At 45.9% G+C, this 14,944-nt stretch overlaps 1 protein-coding gene across 2 annotated transcripts in view; it reads left to right on the top strand.

Moving 5' to 3' along the window:
- LOC144805869 (uncharacterized) overlaps positions 1 to 13,746 on the top strand; it is a 93,662-nt gene extending 79,916 nt beyond the window's left edge. Inside the window, exon 3 of one of the 2 annotated variants that reach the window (XM_078672350.1) lies at positions 9,787 to 13,746. In XM_078672350.1, coding sequence (XP_078528476.1) covers positions 9,787 to 12,103 — 2,317 coding nt within the window. In that variant the 3' untranslated portion in view covers positions 12,104 to 13,746. Of the gene's footprint in view, positions 1 to 8,800 lie in introns of both variants that reach the window. The other variant, XM_078672349.1, reaches the window with a different exon arrangement.
- The last annotated feature ends 1,198 nt before the right edge of the window (positions 13,747 to 14,944 follow it).

Here is a 14,944-nt window from a genome sequence, read left to right as displayed (position 1 = left end):
TAATGCACTTAAGAGTATATGGTATGGCATTATCCTGGAACAGCTTAGGGAGTTGTTCCCGACAGCTGCAGACAGGCTCAGCTCATGCTCGAGCTCCATCTCACATTAAACAACGCACTCTGCCCTCAAAATTGATAGGGCCTTCCATAGGAGTGGCTCACAGGCTTATATGTGTCCAGATATAGGTTTAGACATAGGTATACTATATCTAAGCAAGAGGTGATTACACCAACTTGCCCAGCTGAGTGATCAGCCAGTTGTGTCAATTTAAGAACCAGCCAGGGGTGGCAAAAGCTATGCTGCAGCCCCTGGTAGGCCTTGGGAAAGAGGGTTTGTGGCTGTCCTAAGGATCTAACATCCAGGGGGCTCCTGCTACCACCCCAACCCTCAAGCCAGGAGCCAGATGGTGCACAAGGGCCTGCAGCACATCCCCTCCCTCCGGGAAATGAGTGCGAAACCTCCTCTCCAGGGGGCGATAAGCAAGCACCTCTTGTGTCATGGCGATGGGGAGCGCCCGCCCGATTCTTCCCTATCCCCCTCAAGGGATCTGATATGGGCAATGATGTCCTGTTTCGTCTGAGAGGGTGAGCGCTCGGGCTTAGGGGAGACCCGCTGTGGCCGGTGCACTGTGGTCCATGACGGTCCAGCCGGTATCATCTCCCGTCTATGGGGTTGAGATGGTCTCGCCGGCGGCGTGGTCGGTAGGCGGAGGAGTTGCGCCGCCTCCGTGTAGGACCGCATGACTCTACGCTTGGACTCCCACTGGAATATTAGCGCAAACGGGTGCCCACATTGATAGGCGATGCCCATACTGCGCAATTTTTCAATCCCGGGCCGAAATGCTCGTCTCCTCTTCAGGGTGTTGGGCGCCAGATCTTGAAAGATTTGAATCTTGTGGCCCTTGTAGCGCAGGCCTGGCTTGTCCCGCGCCATCTTCCAGATTGCCTCCTTTTCGGTGAAGAAGTGGACCCTGGTCAGAATGTCCGGCAGGAGCCCCGGCCTCCCCGCGGGCCCGGATACACGATGGGCGCGATCCAAAGCCGGCAGAGAGGCGTTCTCATCACCCCAGACCTCGTGGAGGAGCTGCGCCACATACCCCATGATGTCCTCCCCTTCTTCTCCGAGAGGAACCCCCCCGGATGCGGAGGTTGTTGCGGCGGCTGCGGTTCTCGAGGTCTTCCTGCTTTACTTGGAGCTCAATGTTCTGCTCCTCAAGGGCCGCCAGGCGCTGCCACAGGTGTTCCTGGTCCTCCGTGCGCTGGTCCATCGTTCGCTCCAGCCCGTCCATGCGGTCCCCAAGGTCCGTGACCTCCTTCCGCAATTCTTTCACACAGGTATGCACCTCAGTCCGCAGGCAGCCTATTTCTGTTTTCAGTTCCGACATGAAGGTGGACATAAAGGCCTGAGTGGGGACGGCAAGGAGTCTCCCGTGGCCGGAGGCGGGCCCTCGCCGGCGGCAGGAGCTCCAGCCTTCCCCCACATTGCCATGACCCTGTTGTCCTTGGGGGTCGCAGTCGGGTCAGCCTTGTTCCCTTTATTGGAGCGCGTCATTGCCAGCTGCACGTGCTTCCAGTCAAGATCTATGGGTGATCTCTGTAGCTCTCCGGGTATCGGACCAGGGCACCAGGCTTCAGCACGGATCCCGGCTAGGGCCCCCTCTCACTTTCACACTTCTCCACGCTTCAGTGCCCCAGCAGATCCTCCCCACCACCCGCGGGATGCTAGATCAAGTGCAGAGGTCACCCGAGCCGCCACCAGGAACCCGACGCACCAACACCGTGAGGGCCAGGACGCAGCTCAGAGTACCCAGATAACTCCCACTATCCAGGGCGGGGAAAGCAGGGGGGGGGCACAACGGGACAGCAGGTTCCTCCCTGGTTCAGTGCACTGCGCGTAAACCCTCACCCCAACACGTAGAAAAACACTCTTCTCCTGCTGCAGTCAAGCCCAGGGACACAGACGATAATCAGGCGTTTGCACATTCACAAGAGGCCCACCAACCCCTCCAAGAGCGCCTCCTGTCAAAGCACCCAGTCCCCGGATTTCACACCCCTACTGTCCGGCTGCAGGTCAGGCCGTGACCGATCCAGGCCGTTGTGGCGAGTCCCACCGCTAGCGTGCAAGTCTATGTGATAGGGCGGGCGGAGCACCCCAACGAGGTACACAAGTTCCCCACAGCAAGGCCCACTTCACTTCAGGCCATCCGCAGGCCAGCTAGCCCCCAAAAGCACAAAAAGTTCACACCAGGGTCGAGAAGCTGCCTATTCCCTCCCCGACCAATGGGCCAATTGTCACAGAAGCAGGCGTCGCAAGGCAAGCCCCACACCCAAGGACAGCAGGCCGCACCGCCCACTGACACCGCTCACCTTAATGTCCGTATCCGCTCCAGCCCAGCTCCCCGCCTCAGAGTTCCACCAGAGAGCAGGCTCTCACCCTCAGCCAGGATCCGCTGCCTCAAACTCGGTCCCAGTCCCGTCCAGGACCGCCTCGTCCGCAGTGCAGCAGCCCCAGCTCCAGCGTCCCTCGCCGTCGTCTACTACAGGGCCTCTCCACGCTCCGCTCACTGGGAGGCCACCAGGGGCACGTCCAGGCTGCAGTCGCGGGTCCCTCCGCCGCCGAGCCGTCCTCCGGAGCAGCTCACAGGGCAACAAAGCAGCCTGCCACCCAGGAGCCCCCGGATCCAGTGAGGGCTCGACCAGGGACAGGCCAACAGGCACCTGCCACTTGCAAGAGACATGGTAGTCCCGCTGCAAGGCCCCTCCGGCCTCAGGACACCTCTGGTTCCAGCTCCCGGGAGGTGGCTGCCCCCGCCGGGGTCTCACTGCACCTCACCCGCTCCGAGTCTCTGTTACCCCTTGCCGCTGCTGTAGGGAGGGAGACCGCTTAATCTGTGGCGGCATCTCCCATGTAGTCGTGACACCGAGGCCCGGCTCTCCCCAGGGTGGCGGGCCGCCGCTGCAAAGCCTCCACAGACCCTATCATCCGCCGTTCTGCTGCAGGAAGAATGTCGCTGTACGCTCTGGGGGGACGCCCGCCTACCGGCTCCTGCGCATAGGCCTCTCCGTGCCCCCTCACGCAAAATGGCGGGCCGTCTCCTCTGGTCCGCCAGCAGTTCACACCGGCCCCGTTCACCATCAGCTCCCGGGGGCCAGTAAACATCCACAGCCCCTCGGCCCACAGGATCGCACACCCCAGCCCGGGTGCTCTCACTCGCCCTGCTCCAGTGCCAGGCTTAGCGTCTGGTCATCGGCTGCCGGAGTCACTCAGGCAGGGGCACACAAAATGGCGGGTCTCCGCTTCTTGGCCGCTGCACCGCTCTCCCTACGTTTCCTCTAAGCAGCTAACCGTCAGGGATCCCGGAACGTGCCCCCAGGGTCCTGGCACTCTGACAACCCTGTTGTGGGTCAGGGATCGCAGTTGTTCACCCCGGCTCCGCTTAAATCATCGATGATAGCAGGCAGCAGCGGGAGCCCTCTCAGAGCACGTCCGCTCACATCGCTCGCCAAGCCAAGCCACGCCCCCGCTCTGAGCTCTTTAATAAATCACAAGAGTTCGCAGATATCTGGGGAGATAAGGAGCCCAATAATCCGGATTTTACATATTTTTTAAACCCCTTCCAGAAGTATACAAGAGTAGATTATTTTTTAATATCTTTATCAGAACAAAAAAAGGTGAGCATCAGAAAACTGCAGAACGTAATATCTGATCACAGTCCACTGATACTGTACTATGATCTGGATTTATTTTTTAGGAACCAGTCAAGATGGACTTTCGAGAGAAGGTTATTAGCAGACATTAGGTATGTGGAACATCTAAAGAAATGGACGGGGGAGTATTTTGATGCAAACAGCTTTAGTGCTCTGAGGAATAATGTCTGGGATGCTTTCAAACCCCCTTTGAGAGGGGAAATAATTAGTTTCTCTGCAAGGCTGAGGAAAGTGGATCGGGCTGATAGTGAGAGACTAACTGGGCAGTTAGTAGAAGCAGAAGAACAGCACGTTAGGGATATTGGTGAAGGAAAGGAAGGCGTGGAGAGCCAACAGAGGATGGTGGCTATTAAAGCAGAGCTTCAGAAATTGGTAGCTCAGAAAGTAACCAGTGAGTGACAGGTTTCAAGGGGGAAGTACTATGAAACAGGGGAGCAGGTGGGTAAAGCATTGGCACTACGGATATGGCAAGGTAATGTTAAGAATGTAATCTCTAGTATACAGGAAGGTGGACGGAATTACACAGAACCTGCATACGTCTTGAAAGTTTTAAAAAACCTTTACCAAACCTTATATAATGAGGAGGCTGACACGTTTGTATCTAGGGGAGAGTTTGGGGAAGGAAACCCCCAGGCTGGATAAGTTGGGTAGAGAAGATCTAGACAAGGAGTGAGATCTGTGAAGCGCTACAGGAGTTAGCCGTGGGTAAGGCTCCCGGCCCGGATGGCATCCCGCTGGAGGTTTATAAGAGCATCGAGAAGGAGATTGCCCCATTATTACTGGATTTATTTACCAGGATAATATGTTCCGGAGTAATACCAGACTCCTGGAAGGAAACCAGCATAATAGTGTTCCATAAAAAGGGGAACCAAAAGAGTGCCCTGGGTCATATCGACCGATTTCCCTCATTAATGCGGACACTAAGCTGTATGCAAAGGTTTGGGCAAAAAGGTTGGGGGGGGGACATTGGCGGTCTGGTCTCCCCGTGGCAGCATGGGTTTATCCCGGGCCGTGGTACAACTGACCACATTAGGCGTGCTATCACACTATTTGATGCCCATGCTGCCTCAGGGGCGGATGGCCATGATCCTCCTCGACGCGGAAAAGACCTTTGATCGCGTTGCATGGAAATATTTGTGGGGAATACTGGAAGGCAGGGGCTTTGGCCCCAAAATTATGGGTGCTTTTATGGCTATGTATCATGATCCCGTGGCCAGAGTCCAACTTATGGGAGAAAGCTCGGAAAAAATGTATATCAAGAGGGGGACGCGCCAAGAGTGTCCCTGCTCACCGATACTTTTTTCATTATATATCGTTCCTTTGATACGTAGGATCCTTGGCTGTGCAGAGATTAGGCCTGTAGTTTTTAAAGGATTTGAAAATATATTGATGGCATACGCCGACCTCCCCGACGGTACCAACGGTTAGAGCGGTGCCTCCTTCGCCCTGACCTGTTGCCAGGCGGGGTGAGGCTTTTCCTCCATACCTTTGAGATTGTTCCAAGAGGCAAGAGGAATGTTGATTGTGAGAAGCTACACTCACAGCGTATCCTTTTTTGTTTATCTCTTGATCACACCAATGTGTTGAATTTCAGTAGCATTCTATATTCAAGAGGTCCTGACGAAAGCACTAGGTTCATTTCTACCTGTCTGTGCTGAAACATGTTGACCAACTCTTTTGAATGGACGGTTATCTATTGAATCCACCCCTTTCTGCACGGTTTTTAATGTTTGTTCGGTTCAGATACGAATAAAGTTGCAGTCTGATTCCGCTTCAATTTTAGATTCACATCACACCTTTTTTTGCACTGCATCTTTTTCCCATACACTCTTTACATCATACTTGCTCACATCTGTACCTATTAATACCTTGAAAACATCCTTGGGCTCCTCCATCACTAGGGTGGAGTGTTAGCCCTATAAAGGAGACCCAGATGATGAAGCATGTCACCGGGACCGGTGAGTGATGGGAATCCGTACAAATTTTGCGTATTTCTTTGATCAGTCTAGGCAGCCGTTAGTTGTTCTTTGTCTGTTTGTATGTTCACCGCAGGATATTTTTTGTATTTTTTGATTGGCATACGCCGATGACCTGGCCATAATTACCCCAGAACCTGATCACGCTTTGCCAAATCTTGTTGGAATAGCGAAAGAGTATGGCAGTCAGTCGGGGTATTTATTGAATGAGAGTAAAACTCAAATAATCTGCACTAACAATATAATCAAAGTAGATACAAGATATGTGGATGCAGCAGTATATTTGGGGGTTAGGGTAAATGCTGCAGTAGACCAAATTATCAAAGATAATTTTAACCCACTTATAAAATCAATAGCGGCAGAGTTGAAAATAATTGATGTGTTGCATCTGTCCCTGATAGGTAGGGTGTACGTATTGAAAATGACTATGTTCCCCAAGGTTTTGTATCTTTTACGCTCTATACCGATTCTTATAGAGGAGGGGGTGATTAAGTCAATAGAATCAATTTTTATGAGGTTTGTTTGGCAGTACGGTAAAGTCAGACGTTCGCTGAAATATATGTCTCTTCCGTGGGAAAGGGGAGGGCTGGCACTTCCAAATTTAAGGTTTTATCATTGGACACGCTTGTTGACCCAGATGGCCATGTTTTTTGAACCAGCTATGAACATGGTTAATACACCTTGGGGTAATCAGGACCTACCCTCTATATATGAATTGTTACTGGGCAGAGAGGCTTTGGGACTGCTATTGCGGAAAACAGAGCGTCGCTATTATAGGAAAACACGGTACAAGGTTCTTGAAAGTGCCTGGGGGTCTGGAAACTTGTGCAAAAGACACTGGCAATCCCTAAAATTAATCACTACCTGCCAATATGGAACTCCAGTCTGTTTCCACAGCTTAGTATTGATAGTAGTTGGGGGTTTTGGGAGCAGCATGCCGTTAAAAAACTAGGAGATGTTATGGAAGGGGACTCCATGATGGGGTTTGAAGTTATCCAAGAGCAGTATGGCATCCCTCCCAACCAATGGTTTAAATTTGTACAGATCTCTCAAACACTGCTGGCCATAAGACCACACATCTGCTTAGGTGCCAGTAAGACCTTGTTGGATTACTTATTAAAAGGGGGTAAAAAGATTAAAATGGTATATAACTTTTTGTTGATAGGTATTCATGATGACCTGAAAAAAGTTGAGACCTCTTGGGCTGCAAAATTAGAAGACCCAGATGTAGATCTGGGTAAAGCCCTGCTATTAAATCAAAAAGTATTTTGTTCTTCCAACCTGAGGGCACAGTACTCTAAAAAACATTTTAATCTGTATTTTACACCAGCACATGTTTGAGTGGGGTATCAGGGAAAATTATAGATGCCCTTGATGCAGTGAAGGACCTGCGGATATATTATATATATTTTTTCATTGTGAGAAATTAAACATAATCCGCGGGGAAATTGAGAAATTCTGGGAGGGGCTGTTAGATGTTAAGATTATTCTATCCCCTACCCTGATGCTATTAGGTACTGATTGTAAGCTGGGGCTGAAAAAAGAGGATGAAGCTCTGGTGTTTTATTTCTGTTGCCATACTTCGGATTCTCCTATCAGCTGGTGAGAAGGATATCACAGCCCCCTCCTTTCAGATGTGGTTAGTCAGACTTCTGGGGATGCATAATATTGAATCCTGCCTATACAAGCACAAGGGCAGGAAAGTCCGGGAAATGGGTTTGAATATTTGGGCTCCGCTCAAAAGGTGGAGGGACTCTAGATTATAAAAATGAATTGTTGAAATATTAAAACTCGGATTTTCATAGGTGCAAATTATGAATTATGCTTCTTTTATCCGCTGATATGAAATGCGAAACATTCCTGTTTGTTCGTATATTTTGGGCCTCTAAGGACTGGTTTCTTGCTTTGAATCTATTTATACTGTATGCGGTTTTATCACTTTTCTCGATAATAATGCAATACATAATATATTTATGTGGTTTTATCACTTTTTTCGATAATGATACAATATATAATGTATTTATGTATGTTTGTACCAGGAATTCTCAATAAAAAAGAAAAGAAAAAAAAGGAAAAGAACGAGAAGAAGTGTGTGACTGGAGTTACTTTTGTTGTATACCTCGTGAAAAAGTTACTGGAAATTTTGCAGCACAGCCTGATCCATCTCTTTTTCTAAACTCTATTGTTGTTTAAATGAAATCCTGACCATATGCGTCTATCTTAAGCTATACCTCGACCACTTGGGTGCTCCGAGAGCGCCTCTACTTTGCTAAGTTAGTCTGTAAAAACTGGTAAATCACCTCCTTTTCAGACATTAATAAGATGTCACCTGATCAACAGAACTTTTAGTTAAATATCTGTGTATGATGAACTATTCCTTGCTAAGTTTCAAAGGCGGTAAAGAAGAAGGGGGAGATTTATTAATATTTTGCGCCGTGTTTGTGTCACAAAAGTGGCACAAAACAGCGCAAAATCTTTTTTTCCTAATAGCGTAAAAGTAATGTGAAGCAGCACATATCACTGCTTTGCATTACTTCACACCATGAGGGCTTGTCAAGGTGGGTGCATGGGCGTTCCCATGCAACCACTCAAGGTTTCTCACGCTAAACCCAATTTACCAAATACAGTAGATTGGGTTTAGCGTGAGAAAACTGCACCCTTTTAAACTAGGCGCAAGGAAGGAGAAATGCTTTCATTTCTCCTTCCTTTTCTGACTTTGCATGCGTGCTGCACTGTGCAACACGCATACAAAGTGGGAAAAGCTTTCCCTCGTGTCTCGGGAAAATTATTTTGTACAGGAAGGGTGTCCTTTCTGTACAAAACCTATGCTGGACTCACACACACACACCCTAGCGCTCTGGTGCTAAGGTGTGTGCATGGTGCAGGCCCATTGTAATCAGTGCCAGAGCAAGGGAAAGGGAAGGAGAGAGCCATAAATATGGTGCTCTCCTGCTCCCTCCCTGTCGTACATCGCAGCCTCGCAGGGGAGGCTGTTCTGCATTGCGTGGAGATTTGGTAAATCTCCCCCAAAATGTCTTTTATAACCAGTTAAACATTGTGAATTCTCATTCCATTATGTTTCAATTTAGTAATTTTCAATATCTTTACATCCAACAGAAACCCATCCTTGAATGTATGAAATGACCATCAATAATGAAGCTAATGCTGTACATCTTCAATAATAGCAGAATTAATTAGATACAGTATTCAGGAAAACATCAGCGCAGTCGGCGGCAGAGGAACCTGCACACAAACCGACAGATCCCGGATGAAGCATCAAGGGCAGTTCAGTGATTATAAGAGGTTGAGCTGTGCACCTCCACGCCACAAGACGAAGAAATGACCTTAGGAAAATTAAGGCAACAACAATAACAAACCACCTCCTGTATAAACAAGTGTCCAATACCAACTTTGGTCATGGGATCTGTATGGTGTGATTACTGCAGTGCTCTGTTTTCTAATATGATGTCAAGCCATCATTCCGTGCTCTAGGTGAATTGTAAACTCTTTCTGGACAAACAAGAGTAACCAGAGAAAAGCACAACAGAGCGGAGCTAGACAACTGATGGGTAAAGGAAACATAAGTTCTTGTATCTACAATACAATAGACTGTCCTAATTTGCGCCGGCCAGAAGGAAGATACAGCTTTACTCACAAGCGTCCATAGCCATAATCCAATCTAAAGGTACAATCACCTACAAAGACACCTTCTGCGTATTAGGAGTGTGACAAATATTTGGTGGCTATTGCATTTACTGTTAAAACAGAAATTAAATGTGCAAAATACTACAAGCATATAAAGGGTGTGCGAAAAACACAAGTGCTTTGTCAGCCATGTTGGCCCATCAGGAAATACAGTCATGGGCTGTAGACAAACATATACCCGACCCAGAGATAGTAACCAAGAAAGAAGAATCATACACGTGCGGCAAGAGCTTTCATTTGTTATCACTACTCAAGCTTCATCAGCACACGTACACAGGACAAAAACCATTCAAGTGCAGTGAATGTGTCAATAACTTTAATAGGTTATCAGAACTACAAAGACACCAGCGAACACACACAGGAGAAAAGCCATTCAAGTGCAGTGAATGTGTCAAGAGCTTTAGTAGGTTATCAGAACTACAAAGACACAAGCGAACACACACAGGGGAACAACCATTCAAGCGCAGTGAATGTGCAAAGTGCTTTAGTCAGTTATCAAAACTAAAAAGTCATCAGCGAATACACATGGGGGAAAAACCATTCAAGTGCACTGAATGTGCAAAGAACTTTAGTCAGTTATCACACCTTCAAAGACATAATCAAACACACCCAGGGGAACAACCATTCAAGTGCAGTGAATGTGCAAAGTGCTTTAGTCAGTTATCAAAACTAGAAAAACATCAACGAACACACACAGGGGAAAAACCATTCAAGTGCAGTGAATGTGCAAAGTGCTTTAGTGAGTCATCAAGCCTGCATAGACATCAGCGAACACACACAGGGGAAAAACCATTCAAGTGCAGTGAATGTGTGAAGAGCTTTAGTCAATTATCACACCTTCAAAGTCATCAACGAACACACACGGGGGAAAAACCATTCAAGTGCAGTGAATGTGAAAAGTGCTTTAGTGGGTTATCAAGCCTGCATAGACATCAGCAAACCCACACAGGGGAAAAGCCATTGAAGTGCAGTGAATGTGCAAAGTGCTTTAGTCAGTTATCAGACCTAAATAGTCATCAGCGAATACACACTGGGGAAAAACCCTATCATTGTAGTGAATGTGACAGTAGTTTTCGTAGCTCTTCAGTATTAAGGAATCATCAGCAAACTCACACAGGAGAAAAAGCATTCAAGTGCAATGAATGTGGGAAGAGCTTTAGTCGGTTATCAAACCTCCAAGCACATCAGCGAACACACACAGGGGAAAAACCATTAAAGTGCAGTGAATGTGTGAAGAGCTTTAGTCGATTATCACACCTTCAAAGTCATCAACGAACACACACGGGGGAAAAACCATTCAAGTGCAGTGAATGTGCAAAGTGCTTTAGTCAGTTATCATACCTAAATAGTCATCAGCGAATACACACTGGGGAAAAACCCTATCATTGTAGTGAATGTGACAGTAGTTTTCGTAGCTCTTCAGTATTAAGGAATCATCAGCAAACTCACACAGGAGAAAAAGCATTCAAGTGCAATGAATGTGGGAAGAGCTTTAGTCGGTTATCAAACCTCCAAGCACATCAGCGAACACACACAGGGGAAAAACCATTAAAGTGCAGTGAATGTGTGAAGAGCTTTAGTCGATTATCACACCTTCAAAGTCATCAACGAACACACACGGGGGAAAAACCATTCAAGTGCAGTGAATGTGCAAAGTGCTTCAGTCAGTTATCATACCTAAATAGTCATCAGCGAATACACACTGGGGAAAAACCCTATCATTGTAGTGAATGTGACAGTAGTTTTCGCAGCTCTTCAGTATTAAGGAACCATCAGCAAACTCACTCAGGAGAAAAAGCATTCAAGTGCAATGAATGTGGGCAGAGCTTTAGTCGGTTATCAAACCTCCAAGCACATCAGCGAACACACACGGGGGAAAAACCATTCAAGTGCAGTGAATGTGCAAAGTGCTTTAGTCAATTATCACACCTTCAAAGTCATCAAAGAACACACACGGGGGAAAAACCATTCAAGTGCAGTGAATGTGCAAAGTGCTTTAGTGAGTTATCAAGCCTGCATAGACATCAGCAAACCCACACAGGGGAAAAACCATTGAAGTGCAGTGAATGTGTGAAGAGCTTTAGTCAATTATCACAACTTCAAAGTCATCAAAGAACACACACGGGGGAAAAACCATTCAAGTGCAGTGAATGTGAAAAGTGCTTTAGTGAGTTATCATACCTAAATAGTCATCAGCAAATACACACTGGGGAAAAACCCTATCATTGTAGTGAATGTGACAGTAGTTTTCGCAGCTCTTCAGCATTAAGGAGTCATCAGAAAACTCACACAGGAGAAAAAGCATTCAAGTGCAATGAATGTGGGAAGAGTTTTAGTTGGTTATCAAACCTCCAAACACATCAGCGAACACACACAGGGGAAAAGCCCTATCATTGCAGTGAATGTGACAGTAGTTTTCGCTTATCTTCAGTATTAAGGAATCATCAGCGAACACACACAGGAGAAAAACCATTCAAGTGCAGTGAATGTGCAAAGTGTTTCAGTCAGTCATCACACCTACAAAATCATCAGCGAACACACACAGGAGAAAAGCCATTAAGTGAATGTGGGAAGAGCTTTAGTAAATTAGAAAATCTACAAACACATCAACGAACACACACAGGGGAAAAACCATACCATTGCAATGAATGTGAAAGCATTTTTAGTTGTTACTCAACATTAAGGGTGCATCAGCGAACACACACAGGGGAATAGCCATTCAAGTGCAGAGAATGTGCAAAGTGCTTTAGTCACTTATCAAACATCCAAACACATCAGCGAATGTGACAGTAGTTTTAACTTCTCTTCAGCATTAAGGTATCATCAACGAACTGACAAATCATTCAAGTGCAATGAATGTGGGAAAAGTTTTAGTCGATTATCAGAGCTACAAAGTCATCAGCGAACACACAGGGGAAAAGCTAGAAGGGCACTGAAAGTGTGAAGGGCTTTTATCAAAATTCGATTCCACACAACCCTCAATGAATACACTACTTCATTTAACTCAATAGAAATAATCCTGGAGATGCAGAGAACCCAAAAAGATCTTAAAAACATCAAAAATAATATCGACCCATCTGAGGACATAAACGAGCTGAACAGTGCAGTTATTATGAGAGGAATAAATTCTGGAAAAAGATAAAATTCAAATTATGTGGGACCTTGAAATACCAGATGATAGAAGACCGGACTAGCAGTAAAGAAGAAAAACAGATAACAGTATTTACAGAATTATAAAAGTGTTTGTGTCCAGTAATTGTTCACTTCCGTACACATAGCAAAGCGACATGATGTATCAGGATACACAGTGGGAGACAAGCACAATGTGGACTAAAAGAAAAGAAACATTGTTGATTTTTTTTTGGTGAAGAAGAGATACAAAGAAAAACATTCAATCGCACCTGATCACACTACCTGTAAAAGCAACACTGAACAATACTGGGACTAACAGCGGTACTTTCAGCTAATTTGTCGGATTAAAACCTATAAACCCAACACACCCAGAGTGGACAGGTTCTGGAGATGGTTAACTTCATTGGTAATATGTATGTATTACTGTTAACAAATGCCACTGCAGTATATGTAATGAACTAAAGCGAAGCACCGGTGTTCAAGAAATAACCTATTTTTAGATATAAAAGAGCATATACCTTGTTTTTAAGTAACGTTTGCTGCATCTTTTACAGACTGTTTTCGATTGATGGATAAGCTCGTGCCTCAGACCTTAAAACAAAGTGTGACCTGTGGCTCCTCTCCGACTTGGCTCTCCCTATTCATTTGGTGACTTGCCAAACTCTTATTTTTACCAGAATTGAGCCACTGTAAGCAACAGACTCTGTTTGAAGAATGTGGTGAAATAGTGAAATCCCACATCAAAAGTATATATGTGCTAGGACAATCAGTTGCACTCCCAGTAACTCGTCTTCCACACTGATTGTCCCTTGTCCTCAAAAGTTCTGAAGGATATGTTGTATGAATGCCAGAAGTGAAAGTGACATTCATGAAGCTAAAGCTAACAGGAGTGTGTGGGAGATAGAGAGGGGGCGAGCTAAAGAGAGCAAGAGAAACAAAGAAAGGGGGAGAAAAAGAAAGAGAGAAATGGAAGGAGGGGGAATGGCAGGTGATTTGTATTCACCTAAAAATAGAAGATGCAGCCGAATACATGTCAAAGTGTGACATCACCAGAAAAAACGGGCTGAATACCAGTGATTGTATATAGTTTATTTTTAGGGCACAAGTAAGGAAAATAGTGAAGGAGCCCATTATCGGATGTATGATGTTACCACGCATCCTTTTACCACGCATCCCTTTACAACGCGGTTTTTACAACGCAAACCTTTACCACGCATTTCTGTTTGGGGTGCTGGATAGTGAAAAGTTTAATTTACCATTCCAACTCCAGTCCCCGTGGACACTAGGGAAGGTGTTGGATAGTAAATTAAACGTATTCCCTATCCTAGAGCGCCACCCACAGCAATGCGTGGTAATGGTCTGCGTTGTAAAAGCTGCGTTGTAATGGTACTGCGTGGTAAAAGATGCGTGGTAAAGGTTGTATACCCCCATTATCATATGCAAATCACAATGACGTCACAAGAAGTGATGTCAGGCCCTTATAATAATTTTCACTTCAAAGGTCGACGGCCTGATTTAAAAACAAGAAACATAAAATAATGTAAAAAGGTTCTGGTATCAGTTTTTATACAACATGTGTTTTTCCCACTATCAGTTTGTAACTAAATGGCTGAAAGTGTAAATATTTTTTGACAGATATGTGGAACCTGGAAATTATATATTTAAACAGTTTTTAGAGAATAAATAAAATGTGCTTTTAATTTGCGTTTGTTTCCTGTTTCCACTATAAATGTGATACCCCAAAGGGTATCACATTTATAGTGTATTAAGCAATAGAAAGGCTAATTTTGTCTAGATATCTGATCCTCTCTTGGGCCACTCACACAAAAAAATAAATGGGACTAATGAGCTCTGTTCCGGTTCGGCATGCTCAAACTGGCATGCCGGACCGGAACAGAGCCCATTAGTAGGAGTTTTGCCGACATCTGTCCGTGGTAATAAACACAGTGGAGCTGGTAACGTTTTTTACGGATAGAACCTTGGCGAGAGGATGCGCAACATATACAGCCATTTGATTCTACTCCCATTTGTGCAAAAGAATTGACACAAAAAGGCCTGTTATAGGACAATAATTCGCTTCCCTGCACAGACAGTACACTGTTTCAACATTTGGAGGCATTGCTAAAGGCTGCACATTTGAATTGTTGAAATTTAAACTATTTCCCCACTGGCTTGGTAGCTACAGATTAACCCATTTTGGTTTGTTGTTTGAGACTCATTTTATACCAAGTATTGGTCCTGAAGAAGGTGGTGTTGCCACTGAAACACTCGTAGACCAACACATCACCCATGAGAAACGGCCCCTGAGAGGCCATGACATCACAAACAACTGATGTTTAAGAGCTTCCAGTAGTGAACTGTTTTTTCTTTAGGCATTTGTGGGACCCCCCATAGGGTTGAAACTCTTCTTCTTTTAACTATGAA

Source organism: Lissotriton helveticus (genome assembly GCF_964261635.1).
Source record: "Lissotriton helveticus chromosome 1_1 unlocalized genomic scaffold, aLisHel1.1 SUPER_1_unloc_31, whole genome shotgun sequence".
In the NCBI taxonomy this organism is placed as follows: Eukaryota; Metazoa; Chordata; class Amphibia; order Caudata; family Salamandridae; genus Lissotriton; species Lissotriton helveticus.
Note: the sequence above shows the minus strand (reverse complement) of the source record. Positions and strands in the feature narration are given on the sequence as shown.